The sequence below is a fragment of the Malus sylvestris genome, chromosome 8 (genome assembly GCF_916048215.2).
Source record: "Malus sylvestris chromosome 8, drMalSylv7.2, whole genome shotgun sequence".
Classification (NCBI taxonomy): domain Eukaryota; kingdom Viridiplantae; phylum Streptophyta; class Magnoliopsida; order Rosales; family Rosaceae; genus Malus; species Malus sylvestris.
In genome coordinates this window covers 17,784,803-17,803,733 of record NC_062267.1, presented here as the reverse complement: position 1 = coordinate 17,803,733, position 18,931 = coordinate 17,784,803, and the positions used below count along the sequence as shown (strand labels likewise).

General features: G+C 37.2%; 1 protein-coding gene across 3 annotated transcripts; it reads left to right on the top strand.

Annotated features, from left to right (window-relative positions):
- The first annotated feature begins 3,777 nt into the window (after nt 1-3,777).
- Nucleotides 3,778-8,501, top strand: LOC126631647 (cyclin-A1-4-like). Of its 3 annotated transcripts, XM_050301773.1 has the most exons (11): nt 3,779-4,267; nt 4,861-5,284; nt 5,503-5,639; nt 6,508-6,600; nt 6,711-6,844; nt 6,959-7,034; nt 7,138-7,248; nt 7,483-7,632; nt 7,745-7,879; nt 8,133-8,232; nt 8,350-8,501. In XM_050301773.1, exons 1-10 carry the CDS (start codon nt 4,034-4,036, stop codon nt 8,202-8,204), a joined length of 1,566 nt encoding a protein of 521 aa, XP_050157730.1. In that variant the 5' UTR covers nt 3,779-4,033; the 3' UTR covers nt 8,205-8,232; nt 8,350-8,501. The 3 variants fall into 3 exon arrangements, with proteins under 3 accessions (XP_050157731.1, XP_050157730.1, XP_050157729.1); XM_050301774.1 differs by having other exon boundaries at nt 3,778-4,267; nt 4,861-5,152; nt 8,133-8,501; XM_050301772.1 differs by having other exon boundaries at nt 3,780-4,267; nt 8,133-8,501.
- Nucleotides 8,502-18,931: the final 10,430 nt, after the last annotated feature.

Below are 18,931 nucleotides of genomic sequence, written 5' to 3'. Positions count from 1 at the left end.
AGCGCATCCAGGGACGTCACGGGGGTTACGACCCTTCAACTTACCAGTGAGTGGGCAGTTATTTTCTGTTATTACCTATATACTACTGAATTTCCCAGAAATTGAATTTCAATGAAAATATGTTTTTAAAAGCCATGCATGCATATTATGAATTATATGAATTAGTAATTGATGCATATATATATATGAAATGGTGCTGTGGACGCACAGGTGAGTATTAGGTGAGTTTTATGGTATTCATATGATTTATTGTAATGTGAATTGTGTTGAGAGCTCATAACCTGCACCCCTGGTGTTAGTGCTTATAATATTTACCGCACCGCACGCTCACCTTGGATCCAAGTAGGTGCATGTCGTACAGATCATGAGAGGGTTCCGACATGCTAGTCGTATAGATCACTAGAGGTGGTTCCGACTGGTAGGTGACCTTAGATTATGTGCATAGATGATTGATGAGAGAAGCACTATAGCGTATTATTACACCATTCTTGTTGTACAGACTACTTCAGGTAGTTCTAACTTATGTGCAGAGTAGTGTCGTATCGGTCACCGTGGTGACTCCGGTTGGTTTGGATATTGAGCTATGGAATTAACCGTACAGGACCAACTGCAGGGTCTCCGGTTGATTCCTTATTTCACCTGTTATATTGATACATCCTTATTCTGTTATTGACATTTATGCATGGCATATTTTCTGGGTTTTGATAAAGAATTGTGATTTAAGATATATGAAGAGTATATGCATATTATGTTATTTTCTGGGAAAGTATACAGGTTTTACAGCGAGGCGTTAGAAATGTTTTAATTGAAATGTTTTCGAAAAGCTTTGTTTTACTGACCCACTCAATTTTGTTTTGCGCCCATCCAGGTTCTAGTTAGCAGCGTTGGTGGCCCACGAGGATTCCCACGACATTCTGACAGACTACTCATGTAGGACTCACCTTCGGGTGTTGTAATTCAGTAATGTACCTACTTGACTGCACCTAGTACTTAGGCTCTGAATATGTGTGTTTCACACTTAAATTTGCTCTAGCAGCGTTACTTGTTATTATTGCTAGTATTTGGTTTTTATTTATTTGTATTTCTCTTAACTATTGCTTCCGCGTCGCACTTTTGGTGACATCACGCCCACGTGACGGTCAGCACGTCTTGATTCTAAGATTGGGGTGTGTCAGCTGATATAGGGTGAACCTGGTGTAGGTTCAAAACAAACAACCACCGTGTTTGAAAAATGGGTGTAAACTATTAACTTCTGACCTATTATCTTTTTCCATTACTATGTGCAGTTAAACATCTGCAATAACGTTTTTCGTTGGTGGAAGCTGTTTTAGAAGAGAATGGAAGTTCTTCCAAAGTCAGATTCTAGTTTTTAATCTTGTAATGATTTCCATCACTAGGCAAAACTGATTTTTCTAATACACGATGGACTTTTTATTTCTCTCCTGAGTTAAGAACAACAATTGCAGGATCAATAAGGACTTTGTGAACTGCAAGGATTAAGAGTGCAGGAAAAACATTAATCTAGGTAAACAAAAGAAAATACGTATCAAAGAGCACCAAAAAGGCAAAAACTTTAAAGTCTGTCAAATAAATTTCAATTCAAGGGTTTAAACCCATCGATCTAAGTGGAAACATACAAAGTACAAAAAATAGAAAAATAAGCAGAGAGGGAGTTTAGAACATTGCAATTGAGGCTCCTCTCATTATTATTATTATTATTATTATTATTATTATTATTATTATTATTTATTTTTGCAATTTTTTTTATTTTTAAATAAGAACACATACACAGCCTGCCTCGTAAGAAACAATCCATGAAGTTATTCAACGTCATATGAAACAACCTATGGTATAACAACATGTTAAGACTAAGCTATAGCAAGCTAAATACCCTTATCATTACCAACTTTGATCCTTTTTTGGAGGGAAAAATAACAGAGAAAAACATATTATCAGTCATCTTTTACAGGCAAGAAGACAGAAAATAATTACTATTGATAATTCAATACATCACCACTGATACTTAATACAAAGAGAGAAGAACCTGCAATTAGGTTTTCTCAAAAGAAAATTGCAGAAAGTAACGAAAAGACACAAAAAAATAGAAACTGAATACGTAATTTATAAACAAAGAAATCGGGCAGTTGATGTACATAGACACACAGATATACACATAAACACACATAGAGGCACAAATACAAAATAGTTAAAATAGAGCTTAATTAAAAAATGACTTTTTTTTTCTTCACAGATTGTAAATCAGTCTATTCTGTGTTAATTTTGTTCCAATTCAAACCACAGAAAGGAACTGAAAAGTTTAAAACAGGAATGTCAAATACCTTGACCTAAATACAATGCTTTAGCAAGCTGACCACCAGTAATATGCACCAATCCGAGAAATATGAACTTCAGGATTGAGTGAAAAATCACTTGGTCAATAAATTTAATAAGTTTAGGGATTAGTATTCTGAAAGAGGATTGAAATATTAAAAAACTAATAAAAAGGGTAAAATTCTATACATCGAATGACAATCAACCCTAAACTGTGGTTTTGAAGATCAATATATTCGTTGTTTTCATCATGAAAAATGCATTGAAAGCCAAAGTTGCTAATCATGTTTAGGATGACAAACACTTTACAGCAACTTTAAAAGCATGCTTATTCAAAGACATAAGCTATAATCAAACCAAACAGAAAAATTAAATCTATTTCTAACAACAGGAACCATAATTTCTTACAAAAAATAACATATCTCAACATATTTGTTAGCAAACGATTCACAGTGCATCATATGTGAATGAACAAAAATCAGATGCATAATGTATTTTAGAGGGATATAAAAACTGAGCATTTGATTCACAGGGTCAGCACAACAATAAATTATAGGGTAATGAACAAAAAGGGACAAAATGCATACAGTTTAATTTATGCAGAGAAGCTATAACATTGAAAGGCCAACACAACAGGAAGAAAAAGAAAAATGAAGAGGAAGTGGTATTATGAGACATGAAGAAAGCAACACAAAATATCTTGCTTTTTTGTCCCAATTTAATAATTTAAAAAGAAATCTTGCACTCCCAACTAAAAGTTAAAGAACCGAACCAGAACCAAATAGAAAACAAGGTAGGAAAAAAAAGCATATTTCTATGCAGGTTCAAACCAGAAACAATGAAATAAGGAAAAATTTCGTTCAAAAGGGACACTTAGCTTTGAAAGGAATTCAAGCTGCCAGTTGGGAGAAATCCTCATCAATGCTTGCAGAGATAACTTTTAGCTGGAACCAAATATCTAAAACCAACCCTAGCTTTAGACGTCTCTTCCTACCTCACTGTTTCTCTAAGCAGAGCTCACCGAGAAAAAAACAAAACCCAAATTCCGAGCAGCCCTACCTATTGCTTGGCTCATCCTACCCCTCCCTCTCTCCTCCAATTTTTCCTTCCAAGCGTCCTCGGTTCTTTTCTCTCTGGCATCGCACGACCACTCTCTTTTCTCTTTGCCATCAGACTCCTCCTCCTCTCTCTCTCTTCTCTCACCCATCACATGACACCTCCCCTCTCTTCTCACTGGCATCGTTGCAGGCTAGACTTGCCCCTGTCGACCATCCATTTGAAAAAGCCAACCACAAACAAAACTCACCAACCTAGTAACAGCCCAACCCGCAAAAGCCCATACAACTAAACCTGAAAAAAGAAGAAGAAAAAACCAGGCAAAATCCTTAGAACAATGGCATGTCCATAAATGGAGTGAAATTCGATCCAAAAACTATTCATTTGTACAGTGAAATTGAAAACTAAAGTAAAATCATAATTTTCACGCATTAATGCGGAACCATTTCCGCGTCACACGGACGGTTCAGATTTCTTCTTCCACCGCCAATAATCATCGGGCGGTCACGATCGCTCCGCCCCTTGAAATCCGTACTACTTCCCGCTTCCATTAAATCTCCCTTCTGCTCTCTCACTCTGTGACTTCTTTGAGAAGTTAACCACATTGGCTTATTGCAACGGAATTCGATTAGGGTTTGGCCTGAAAATGTCGGCCCGGAACCGCCGTCCACCGCCGTTTTCATCCTCGTCGTCCGCGGCCAAGAGGCCCTCCGTTTCGCATCGTCCGAACAAGAAGCCCTCCGTTTCGCATCATCCGAACAAGAAGCCCATGGCGGCCAAGACCCAAGTGTCCAAGAAGCGAACTGCTCTCGCTGACGTCACGAACCAGAGGAATGGGTCTCAAATCGTTCCACCGAGTTCCGCTTCGTCGAAGGCCATGGTTCGTCTACTCTTCGTCCTCGTTACATTAATCAATTTATTCTGTTTTATAATAATTAAGTTGTTATTATTATGACTACTATTATTACTAGTATTATTTAATTTAATTTAATTATTTTCTTCTGTTTCTTGAAGAATTTCCTGTTTATAGAAAGAAATGTTGATAAATTAATTAGAACCCTGAATTTTGTACGTAACCCAAAGAATTGAAGAACTATGTGACTTCATTTAGTCTAATGGACTTGTTATTTTTTCTTTTAACCCAAAGAATTCAAGGGTTAAACTGAAGTGTTTTGAGTTTCAACATGATATTTGGAGCTATTTCACTAATTTACTAAAATGGGTTTCGGTAAAAACAATATGTTATTATTTGATGTTGGAAATTTGAAATGTTCATGTTTATAACGATAAGATGGATTATGCAATGTTAGTAGATTCGTTACATGAAATTGCCTTCAATTTATGGTTATATCATTGTGATCTTTCGATTTGTATTTACATAAACAAATCATTGTGATCTTTCAATTTATGGTGTATAGGTGTATTGACGATAATATTTTGAGAGAAAAGATTGACTGTGTTGTACATTTGAAGGTGCCATGTCAAACTGAAGTTGCTAAGATGGCAACGAAAGTGTCATCTTGCACGAGTAAGACTGGTGTCTCAGGGAGTGATGAATCGTTGAGTTCAAAACCAAGCATCTTGGTTCCTTTCAGTGGTACATCAGTCTCAGGAACTGATCCAACTATCAAAGTAATTGGCACTGATCCTTCTCCAAGCAGCAGTGGTACTTTTCTTCCTGCTCCCAGTTGCATAAATCATGCATTCAGAAGCAGGGATGTATCTCCAAGCAGATCAGTTAGTGCTTCAGTTTCTTTGAATGAGAGTATGTCTACGTGTGATTCATTAAAGAGTCCAGAATTTGAATATATTGACAATGAGGATGTTTCAGAAGTTAAATCGATTGAGAAAAAAACAGCTAAGAGCCTATTCATTTCGGACTATCCAGGAAAAGAAGGTTTCTTCTTTTAAACATTGTTTTCTTCTCTCTCTCTCTCTCTCTCTCTCTCTATATATATATATATATAGATATCTCTCTCTCTCTCTCTGCTATTTGTTTTAGTTCAGGATCCTCCCTATTTTAATCCGTTAAAATAGACACGGTATACATCACGATCAGTGTGGTTGTTAGCCATGATACATTACTTAAATATATCTTTTTGATCTTGATTTCAGGCAATATCTGGAAGAAAGATATATTTGTTGATATGGAGGCAATAGATAAAGTCGTTGATATTGATGCCAATCTTATGGATCCACAGTTTTGTGCAACCATTGCTCCGGACATATACAAGCACTTGCGTGAATCTGAGGTTTGACATTATTTTCCAACTAGTATGAATGATCTTGTACGTAATAAATGCTTTTAATTTTGGAAACTTCCTGTATATTACTGTATGTCACTGATAATCACATTTTACACATTTACTTACCTTCGTATGATGTATATTATAGGCGTTTAGATGTTTCATGTATGCAACATGCCATTCTTAGTGGGTTGCAGTTGGAAAAATCTCATAAACACGTTACACTTGATTTCTGTAGTTGCAGCCGTATAATTTTCATTCTGTCAATTTTACTACTTCTGAATTGTAAGCACATTCAGTTTAAACAGAATGTTGAAATTCCACCTTTGGGAGATGAGAGCCCCACTCTTGAGAAGATCTTTCAGAATTTAGAACATGACTTAGTTTGCTTACTAACAAATTAAGCTTCTACGAGTTATTTATACCAACAAACTTTATCAATATCTTATAAACTAGTTGTCAATTATTCTGATATACGATCATTTTGTTTGTCATTTTCTTTGGTGGATATTAACTCTAACTTACTGTTAAACCTCACTGAAAGATACTTATTGTGTATGCTAGTTTGAGAAATTATGTCTACAGAATGTCGAAAGAACAAAATTTAGACATAATGGGAAAATTATATTGATGGATGAAATGAGTATTAACTTTTACAAGAAATTCATAAAATGTAGAATTAAAATCCAATTACTGAATTAGCTTACTTGTTAAAATTGAACCCCATCCTCAAATTGGATATTATTGAACAAGTTTTATGTACAAATTTGCCTATACAATGAGTTCTTGCAACTATCTTAACAAGTTATCTTATAACTTCCCTTTTCTTCCATCCACTTGTGTCATGCGGTTTGTTTGATTTATTGGGTTTCAGGAAAATAGATGGCCCTCCATAGACTTTATGGAAACAATCCAGAAAGACATCAATGCCGACATGCGTGCGATTCTGATTGATTGGCTAGTAGAGGTGAATCCACTGTCTGAATTTTGTTTAATGTTTAACAACCATTACAGATCAATGATGTTTAAAATTCTGTTTTATTGCTGGTTATCGTGACTTATAACTTCAATCTATAGGTTGCTGAAGAGTTCAGGCTGGTACCAGAAACACTATATCTGACTATCAACTATGTAGACCGTTATCTTTCTGGCAATGTGATGCATAGGAAACAATTGCAGTTGCTGGGTGTTGCATGCATGATGATTGCAGCGTAAGATTTTCATTTACTTCATTCGTCTTTGGGCGTGTGGATGTGTTTGACTTTATAAATATATATAAGTATATGAAGGATGCATTTTAACGTAGTGAATGATAATCTTTCCAGTAAATACGAGGAGATTATTGCTCCTGAGGTGGAACAGTTCTGTTACTTTACGGACAACACATACGTTAAAGAGGAGGTCAGGATTTTATTTTTGCTAATCTTAGATGGAGTGATAGGTGCTTGTTTGAGTTGGCTTTTTAATTCTAAAAAAAAAAAAATTTCTCAATACGTGGATGCAGGTTTTGCAAATGGAATCCTCTGTCCTGAATCACTTGAAGTTTGAAATGACAGCTCCAACGGCTATGTGCTTTTTGAGGCGATTTTGTTTTGCTGCTCAAAAGACCAGTGAGGTATTTGTCTTCCACTAATGCTTTTTTGTTTAATTTCCTCCACTTATAAGATGTCCGAACATGCTTTCTGTTATGAAGTTTGTTACAAATTGTTATGCATTGAAAATTGAAGTTGTCTTCTAATCTGAATTTTACTTGAATGTAGGCAGGATACTTGAATGTTTTGTCTGCTGATGTCTTTTGATTTTATTGTGGTTCATAAATCTAGTTTTACTAACCTGCAACTTTACCTAGGTTCCATCAGAGCATTTCTGGTGCTTGGCGTCTTACATCGCGGAGTTGTCTCTTGTAGAATATAGCATGCTTTGTTATGCCCCATCTCTAATAGCTGCTTCTGCTGCCTTCTTGGCAAAGTATATTCTTTCCCCTTTGAAGAAACCTTGGGTATGTTGTTATGTGTGAGAGTATTTGAAATTTTTTACTTTATATTTTTGCTTCATTTTTTAAGCGTCTTATAAATGTATAGTATAGAACATAATTTCTATATCTGTTCCAGAATTCTACGCTGAGACACTACACCCTTTACCAAGCCTCAGATTTGAGTGATTGTGTCAAAGCACTGCATCATCTGTGTTGTAATGGCTGTGGTTCGAACTTACCTGCAGTTAGGGAGAAGTACAGTCAGCATAAGGTATGAAGAAACCCTCTCTCTCTCTCTCTCTCTCTCTCCCCTTTTTTCTAACTGTCTGGGTGAAGTTTAGAATGTGAGTTGTGATTGCTTCCCAACCTTATTTTTTTAACTTAGATTTCCTTTGATGATCGCATTTATAGGTTAGATGAAAACAATTTTAAGTGGGGATAACTTATTAGTTTTATGGCCTCATAATCTTCGAGTCTGATAGTCGGTATCTGGGTTCAATCTTTGACATTTCTTTCTGTTTCAGTATAAATTCGTGGCGAAGAAGTACTGTCCTCTGTCTATACCTCCAGAGTTGTTCCAGGATTTCAGTGACTAGAAGCTCACACGACGTGTGTTGATGAGTTGTGAGACCTTTTCTCTAATAGTGTTAGAATCTTGATGATGGTTTGCTACTTTTGTCTACTTCATTTTTGTAGTCTGCCTTTACTGTGTATTTTTTTGTATGATGTTTTGTTTACCAGGTAGAACGAAAAGATAGTTGGTTTGGACTCTGGACTGGATAGAGAATTACTCTGCCCACGTAGTCATTTTATCGGTGGATTTCTTCAATGAATTTGTATGCTAAGCTGGATATGGAACCATCAATTGTTATATATATATATATATATTTTATATTTAAGTGCCGATTTAGTTTCTGAATTATCACCTCAGTGAAAATTAGGTTCTTAAATTATTTTTTCGGTAAAATAAGTGCCTAAATTCATTAAAAATTGCTAATTTCATATCTACTATTATATTCAAAGCTATTTTATCTAATTTTTCATCAACTAAGTCAGTTGACACACTTTAGAGTGTAACACCATCATTTTCTCGCATATTAGCCCTTAACATTTCATATAGGTGGTGAATCTAAAATCTAATTTAACCTATAAAGTTAACTTCATACACTTTTTCTTCATGTAAAATTACCAATCTACTCTCTGGTGTGTCACATGCAAATAACGTAACTTAAATTGATGGAAAATTGAAAGTAGTAGCTTTGAGTCTAATATTAGAGATGTAATTGGCAAATTTTTATAATTTAAGGACTAATTTTTATGAAATAATAGTTTAGGAACCTAATTTTCACTCAGGTGATATTTCAGTGGCTAAATTGGCAATAGCAAAACAAGGATTTGATACTAAAGAGGGATAAAGAGGAAAAAACTTAAGTACAGAATTTGAAACGTGGGAGGAAAAGAAAAAGAATAGACAGTTGCCAATTCAATTATCAGTCCTGCTCCAACTTCCCACAATTGAAACCAAAGAGCAATTTAACGAGCCACGATTGGAGTTCAGTGGTGGTTCAACAATAACTGCCCATATACTGCCGCTATTTACAGATGAATAATTGGAAAGAGGCCAATTTTCAGAACCCAGACCTGGGGATGCTGTCTTGGGACCCAAACTGAAGGTCAAAATTAATCTTACTAGAAGACAGTTTCGGTTCTATAATATTCACTTAATCAACGCTCTTGCAAATCATACCTGCAAATGTCGAAAATTTGAGCGGGTAAACACAAGATCCTGCACATTGTGGATTGCTTTCAACATACCAAAAGTATGCACAAATTGTTTAAAATCCCATATACAAGTAAATGTCGAAGTAAATGCACCGAAGACCAAACTACATAATTAAAAGGTGATACTGTGTCCAAGGTTAAGGTGCATTCATTTATATTTAATATTAATACGCCTCCCCATTGCCAATGTTAATCTTCTCGGAGAACCAACTCGATGTGAAAATGTAACCCATCTTTGCTAGCATACAAACCTGATTGTTATTTTTTCAATTTGACATGTTCCCAAATGAACATAATTTTCTATTTAGTATTGGCATTTCATAAACCCTAAAAACTACCAAGCCAACGTGGCGTGTAGGCCGAGTAATTAAAAAGCTAATTACATCCTTCGGTTGTGTGCGGTGTTTGCCAACTTGACGGCCGAGCTCGGCCAGTGAGTAAAATGAGTAGATGTTGCATTGGGCATGCTGTTGACTTCTGAATCTCGCAACTGCGGCCGAGGAAGGAACACGCCTCAGCCTTCGGGTTCTAGAACCTGAAGACAAGGCTGCTAGTCTTGCAAAGTTCACGGATCGTCGGCGCCAGGTTCGGTTACGGTGATTATATTTGTAAGAGTATAAGCACGCTAAACTAACACCAAACTATATGGACATAAGTACTCAAAAGAGATGTATGTCTTGATGGTAAATGTGGTTCGGCCGTCAGAATGCCGAACTCTAAAACTTACATGTGAATATCCAATCATAAAACAACTTGGCGTTCAGTGCGCCGAGCCCAGTAATCTGTAACACTTCACTTTGCCGAGAAGGCTGATGAGATGACCTCTGCTAATAAGGACTCGAAAATCCTTCTTGACCAAGACTTGGATAGGTAACCAATCGGTCTGGAAGTAGTGCTGTTTATCCAAACTGAAGGTGCTTCGCGATCGAATGGTTCTACGACTACAGTGCTGTTTATCCAAACTGAAGATGTTCAACGGTTGCCTTCACAGTGTTGGTTATCCAAATTGAAGATGTGTTGGCGAAAAAGGAAAATAAAAATCTTAAGGTTGTTGAGAGGTTTTGCGTAGAGCAAGAGTTTGCACAGAGGAATTTATGTGTTGAATTGGAGAGGCTTGAACGATGCACCGAGTCTTGTATTTATAGGACTCTCTCATAGCCGAGCTAGAACCACTCTTAGATTAGGATTCCTTTACCTAATCTAACTAAGACTCGGTCAATCCTAATTCAACTGGGACTTTGAACCCACCTCTAAACGAGCTCAATTCATTTCCCGAGTCCCAGCATCCCTGAGACTCCTTATCCTACCAGGCCACGACTACTTCACATTTATCCGAAACAAACCTCCTCATAACAAGATTCGACCAACCTTGATAAGGCCGGCCCATGACAAGATTCTAAACAAACGCCTTTAGGTTGAGGATATTTCTGAGCTCGGCCTAAAATAACATTTTGGTCCAAACATTGCCCCTTCGCTTCTGAGGTCTTCGACCTAAACACCTGGCCGAGCCTCGACCTTGAAGAAGTGAAACCAAACCCTTAGCATATGTTTAAAAGACAATGAAAGTCTCAATATTCCATCCACTCAGGTGCATTTATGAAGCACGATCGCACGATCTTAATTCTGTCAGATGCTCTACCACATAGCGATCCCTTAGCTTACTCGTCTGTGTTTAATAATGACTCTTGAATCTTGCAATCGTCGAAACGTCTTTTCACCATTAAACCCATCGCCACACACAAACATGCATTCTCAATCCACGAGTTCTTCGAACTCTTTACCTGGATTTTTGAATATTCATCATGATTACAAAATCCTCTAGTCAATTTTATCCCTCATTTTAAAAGATTAGACTATTGATCTTCATCCCAAAATGCCTATAAATACTTAACTCACCTTCACTCGAAGTTTGCATTCTCAAAATTCTTGAATCTCTTGCCAGTTGCTTTCACAACCCAAAAATCTCAAACCCAGAAAAACTCAAACCTAGACAAGCCCTCGAGTCTTCATCAATGGCTTCCAACACTTTTATTACCAAGCTTTCTTAAGAGTGCACTAAGTGCAAGGACTTCATTGGCCGAAATGCCTTTACGGTTTGAAGGCGATTCAAATGCTACCTACCAAATTTTGGGACCACCTTTCAAAGATGTCGTCCCAAAGGCCATCACTAACATGCTTAAGGTCCATTGCCTGAAACCTTTGCTCCAAGGGTATGATTGGTCGAAGTGGGATTTGGCCAGGCTATAAGGAGCCTGGCCCTTGATCCTTGAATCCTGGGCAGCTTGGGTCAAACAAATGGAAAAATTCTTCAGCATGGAGTGGAAAACTCTTGGCATTTATGATGCCATCAAGCTTTCGACCGTTGAGATTATCATGGACCAGGAGCTTCTAATGGAGGCCCTGAACTTTTGGTGCTCGACCACCAACACAATGGTACTCCCCTTCGACCCTGTTGGCCCGACCATGGTTGACATATCAGCCATCCTTGGCACTTCTCCATCTGGTTTTCCAATTGATACCGTCCTTTCTGGGTATCAATTCAACTTATACCTCAAATCTTCATTCGACGAGCGTGTCGTCGAGGCCCTAAAGAAGAAATACCAAGAATCCCCAAAAGAAAAAGTCCAGAAGCTGCACAAGAACTTTTTCAACTATAACACTCTTATCCACCACTTTGCTTGCCGAGGGGAAGAAAACCTACAGAAAGGGGAACATGAAGCCTTTTTATTCCACTGGTACAACAAATTTATTGTTTGTACCAAGTCAAACAAATGTTTGATCGTAAACATGCCAGTTGCCGAAGCCCTGGCCGAAGCGACGGTTACCAAAATTGACTCGCACTAGAACGAGCCACTTTGGGTTTTCGAGCTCTGGCTGCAAGTCTACTGATGCGAAAATTATCTTAACACACAAATTTAACCCTCTTTTGACAATTGTAGTACAAGTATAAGTAGGGATCGTTCTGGACCGGGGATTAGGAGGGCTTGCTAATAACCTCTAAACTGACTCAAAAACATAAAACTAAGTTAAAAACACTTAACAAGATTCACAAGACTCAAAGCAACTTAAAATACTCAAAACAGCTTAAAACAACCAAATAAACTTAAATTAGACACTAGGAATGACTTTGGACGAAAATTGACTTTTACTTGAATCAAAACACTTAAGAACACAAACTAAAACAGATTTGAAACACTTTGAAATAAGAAACTAAAAGCGGGGGGTTTTGATTTGGATGAAGTTGAAATAAACAAGCAAGTATGAAAAACTAGACAGATTGTAAAACAAATTTGAGAAATAAGATGATGGATGGGATAGCTAGAGGTTTTTTCTCCACACATGACATGTATGCAAATAACTCGATTTCCAGTTACTACTTCATTGAATTATGAATGCCCCAAATTAACCGTGACATCACTAGTTAACTCTCAGATTTTCCTTGTTTTATTGGATTGGATGACATCATTCAACAACCCAAAATATTCTTCAAAAGTTCCCTACATGACATCATAATAGAGATACAATCAAATATCATTACGTCTAATAAAAATCATAAGCATTGACAAAACACTTGCAACTATGACATCATGTCACTCATGCTAGGAATTGAACTTAACGCGATCGTTTATAAGCGACCTTCACTACATGTGAATATAAGTTTGTGACGATTATGTGAAACTTCCTTATATTCTAGCAACGGATTTATGCATGCCAATTAAGTGTCGACCCTTAATTAACAAATACAAATAAGTTATCAATCAAATAGTTAAACCAATTGCATTCACGATTCAAGAGTTCATAACTGAAATTTATCAAATCATATTACACACATAATCATGGCTTTGAAATCACCCCTAGCCAAGAAAGGTTTAGCCACTCATATTTACAACAAAACGAAAGGAAATTAATTTAAACATTAAAAACAAAAGAAAGAAAACACCTAAACGCTCCTACGATCCAAGTTGGACAGCAAGCACATCCAAGCACTTTCCTTCCCTTCCTTTTCTACGGCACAAGGTGTTGATGAGTGTTTGAAGGTTTGTTTGTATGGAGGAATGGATGTGAAGATGAATGGATGTGTTTGGATGAAGGTTATGTTGAAATGGGAGTGAATGATCTAACCAAGTATGAACTAAATTTATGTTACACACACTTCATTTTATAGAGGAAGTGCATGGCAATGGAGGGGAACATGGAGTGGTGTAGCAATTGAGTGCAATGATGCATGAAATCTGAAATGATGGAGGGAACAAGGAATGGTGTAGCAATTGAGTGCAATGATTCTGAAGGAAAAATTTTGTCCTAGCTAAGAACATGTGAGAATATTTGAACACATATGCAAACTATTAACACATTAAAGTAGGCATGCATTCAAAACAATTCTAAAACACATGACTTTCAAAGCCTAGTGAATGGTGAACCAAGAGACTCTTTAACAACATTAAAGAGAAAGAAGGTTTTAGAGATTCATTACCCTTGAAGCTCATCCTTGTTTACACAAGGGATTCACCCAAGTGGAGGGCCTTCAAGTCACCTCCTAGCTCCTTGGATCTTCCTTGTGATTTCCTTCCTTTTGATGCTCCTTTGCTCCTTGAGGATGTGAGGAAAGGATCTCCAAAAACACCAAAGGTTTGGTGTCTCTAAGTCTCCACACCAAGGATGAGGTGTGAAGATGAAATGGATGACTTAGAGAAGAAAAGATTGCTAGCTATTTCTTCCCTATGTGGCTGGCCTCCTTGTAGAGAAAAAGAGAGAAAAAGTTTCACCTATTTGCCTCAAGGAAACCCTAATGAGGTAAAAGCTATAAAGATGCTTTTATATCTCTTTTCTTAGGTGAGTGGCAAACTTGCAATTAAGCAAAACTTCCCACTATCCTTGCCATGGCCGGGCATCTTAAGTGATTGGGCTATTTGCCCATATTTGTTTTAGTTGTCATACAACTTAAACATAATGGGCCTAGTGGACCAAACCCTTTTGGACCCTGAAGCCCAAAACTAACTTAAAAGCCCAATACGAACCTTTCGTAAAATTAATTAACTAATTAATTAATCTTGACCATTCTCAATTAAACCATTTAATTGCTTATCCATCTCATTTATATTTCTTCACTTTCATCCTTACTCGGTGTACGATCCATTAGGTTCCAATTAGCGAGGCAGTGGGCGATTGTTACTCTTAACGATCGATTGTGAATTGAAACAACATTTCAATTCTCCCTTTGTTGAAGATTAGTGTTTGCTAATCTTCAGGGCTTCCACAAACCATGAGTGACACCCAGCAGTATGTCATGGCTACCCAAGCTAAGTAGAATTGGTTGGAGAACCTATCCAGTTACAATCACAATGCAATACGGTCCTTCTGTAATACAATACTCTTAATCACATTGTTTGAGTGATAGTTTGTTTCATGTCTACTATCCAATGTAATACTTCTCTGTATGATTCAATTGAATATGATTTGGAACATACTTCCTAAGTCATATTCGTATGCTTTGGCCAAAGACTCCCGAATCATATCTTAGAGTATTCTCCTTCCACCATGGAAGGTTAGAGATACATTGTTGTGCATTCATATGCCTACATGACTAGATAGCTTGACCCCAACAATGCCGTGGACACTCTCAATGGAATGTCTTTGACATGATCAAAGATCAATGACCTAACCATTAGACATCTATGATGCCTCAGGTCAAAGGACTACCTTGCATATTGCAACTTATGAGTTCTTACATGACATGTATGTTCGAACTCTCTTTTGATCGTTGTTCAGTGTACTTGATTACTCTTTCAAGCACCTATGTGTTTGTCTTAGTGTCCAACACTAAATGACTTGAGACTAGTCATACTCACGCTTGAGTTGACATAACACATACTAACCTTAGCGGATTGTCAATGCCCAATTGGCAATCCTATGGCTAGGAACATTTTAGGAATGAACAATAAATAGTGATTAACAATAAGCTTTGCCCTTCATTAAACATATAATAGTTTAATACATTAAGTATTCCAAAAGCTATTACATCAAATGAGTGGCTTTGTGGGCATACTTCTAAAAGATTCAATGTAATGATGCATGAAATCTGAAATGATGGAGGGAATAAGGAACGGTGTAGCAATTGAGTGCAATGAGTGGTGTTTGAAATGATTCAAAGGTGAAAGTGAAGTGATGATGCAAAGCATGGGGGTAAAATGGAGTGGTGTTGCAGCTAGGGAACATGAATGATTGTGCACATGGTAGAGAAAGGAAAGGGAGGTGGAATGATGCAACAAATGAGTCAATGGAGGGAACATGGATGATGATGCACAACATAGGAATCCAAAGGGAGTGCAATGGTGGTGCACGGCAATGATGGAAAGGTGAATGGTGGAGTGACACCCCTTTGTGGCTGAGCTCTTTGTCCTTTTTACATTAATTCTTCTTTCTCTTCAACACATTCCTAGCCTCTTTAGTCTTCAATTTCGTCCATCCACCTTGCTCCATGCATGTGCTATTCATTCCAAGCCCAAAACTACTCCAAAATGCACCAAAATGCATCTTATTGCTTCATAAGGCCTATGGACCTACAAACACACGAAAATAGCTTAAAATACATAATTAACTAAGAAATAACAACATAAATGCCTGAGAACAAGCTAACTCAGTCGCATAAATATGCTTCTATCAAATTCCCCCACACTTAGCTTTTGCTAGTCCTTGAGCAAAACAAAACAAACGAAACAAAAAAAACACAACCTAGACCTTCCAACATTTGCCTCAGGGATTTTTAATGAAACATGACATGTTAAAAATCATCATTCCCATAGATTTTGGTCATCTTTACACTTGAGCACATACTTAATCACAGTCACCACTTACTAGTTCACAATTAACCAATTAAAATGATGTTTTGAATGTAGTAACATACCTTGGAGAATTTACTCAATTTCTTACAAGATACTCTCTATTTTCACACACATTTTCTGACTACACACCCTACACTAGTATATGTGAGAAGATTAATGTAAACACGAAAGACTATGACTCACATATGTTATAACAGAGAAAGCAATTTTTTGGAGTTATTAAGCATGTTTAGATATGATTTCATGAATGGAATGCTACTACTTATATGCGAGAACCAGTGACACCATATGCTCATACCAATTTCGAACTCCACAAATTGAAACACACAACACTCAAGATTGAAGTCAAGGGTTGTAACAGGGCTTGGAGTAATGGCTAATAAAGAAAGGATAGGAATAACAAACGTTCTTAAAGCGATAGCAAGCAAAGCAATGAAATAGACACTTGGAATTCACTTTAGAATGCAGAATCAACTTTTAAATACAAAAGGAAGATTCATGCAACACTTAGGGCCGAATTCAATGTCTTGGACCCTTTTTTAACAAACTTTTTTCTTTTCTACCCGTGCCTTATTAAGGACTTTGGCACATACACACACACAAGAATCACTTCCCCCACACTTGCTTTCTGCAATACATTGATAAAAAAGGAGTTCATTTTAAGTCATGCTTTACTATGCTTCAAGAACAAGGGTATGGATGGTCCTAAAACTAGGCTAGGTAAGGATATTGTAGATTAACAAAGAACATAGGCTTAACAAGGCTTAACGGGGTTGAACTTAAACACATAATGAAATAGGGGCACAACAATTTGGCTTTGGTTGTCACTACACAACTTCATCTTGAATATGTGTTATGCAAATCAATAGCATGCTTTGAATGACATAGGCATGAGTTCTAGCATTTGGAACTAAATGATGAAACGCCTTCTAAGTAGCAACCAAGCAAAGAATAATGAGATCATGCAACGACTTTATAAAACAATGATGCACAGATTATTAACTCTCCAAATAAACGTTTAAGCTCAAGTCTCACAAGGTTGTAGCGTTCATTTGAGTTCCTTCCTTCAAGCATGTTACAAAAACTGATTTTTCCTTTATGATTGCATGTGAATTCATAAATTATAACCACAACCAAGCATACACCAAAGATTAAATCAAATTTTCATCTATGTTTATAACTCTCTTTAACAGTCATGTAATTAAAAACCAAATCCTTATCATTGTGTTGGAAGGTACCCTAAGACACACATAAACACACAAAAACGACTCGTTTTGGGTTTTTCAAAACAATTTTTCAAATTTTTATGAGATTTTCGGATTTTTATGTCAAAACACACTAAAACACTCCAAAATAGCTTAAAAATACTTACAAATAGCAAGGAACAACAGTAGAAGTAATGGGTGATAAACTCCTACGAATTTTATGCAAAACAACTTGGTTGCCCCCCCCACACTTAAATCAAACATTGTCCTCAATGTTTCAAGCATAAACTCACACAAAAACAAGCAAACAAACAAACAACGAATAAACATGACATGTATCACAAAGTAAAAACCAGACAGAGTAGAGTTTAAGAACGCAAATTTGGTTTTGGAGATAGATGATCTTGTTGACTTTCCATAGCTTTGATCTCGAACTGTTTTGGAATTCTAAGCGAGGAATAGTAGGGTTCCTTGGTTGTGCAGTCTGCATTCTTCTTTGCTTGTTTCTTCTGCACGACAGGCAGGCACGAGGTAGAGGTGATGGTTTGTTTCTTTTTTCAATCTTTCCAAGTGCCTACCATTTGCTTTCTTGCTCCTTGTCCCTAGCTGAGGATGAATTAGCACATTGTCTCCTCATGCTTCGAGGTATCATTTTCACTTCCCTTATTTGTTTCCTAGGCAGATGTGGTAGACGAAGAGGAAGCATAAGATGTTGAAGATGAGTACTCGAGAGCAAGGCTAGGTAAGCAATCAGGAAGGGGTTCCAGGTAGTCGGTTCCAGATCGGAAGATTGATACCAAGTGCTGGCTGATTGCTCTTTTTCTCCTTGTTGAAAAACAACAACAAGGAGAAAGACATGGAGAAAACATGATATGAGATACTCTTGCTTTCAACCTTCATGATATGAAATACTTTTGCTTTTGATGGGTTGTTTGCAGAGGTATCCCAGGGAATAAGGAACACTGAGTGACTTGAGGGGCTTTGTTGGGAAGGCATTCTCGGAGAAGAAGGGTTATGTATGTCTGCCTTGCAATGGAGGGTGAAGGTCGACATTTATATGAATTAATAACCGGTACTATTATTTCACTCTTGTCGGCAACCGTTGGATGATTGAATAGTAATCTTCACGTGCTTTCTACGTCACCAGAAATCTTCGACAGATTGCCCGTAATTTTCGCAAGCTGAGTGTGCATGTGACAGATGCTGACACGTCTGGAAAAGTAAATGCCTCTTCGATTTCTAAGCTCCGTCAAGTGCAGATGTTGCATGTGACAAGTGCGGACAAATATGGAAAAGAGGATGGCATGTGGTTTCTGAGCAAGCCCAGCTTTTGAGAAAGCTGGCGCCTCTTCAATTTTTGAATTGGCCTCTTCGATTTCTGAGCTCGCCTCTTCGATCTCTGAAATCCCGTTGAATGCTGATTTTTATATAGGCGCGCAGTTCGTTTCAAAGTACACTTGAATTTTCGCCTGTAGAAACTCCCTTCTTGCACTT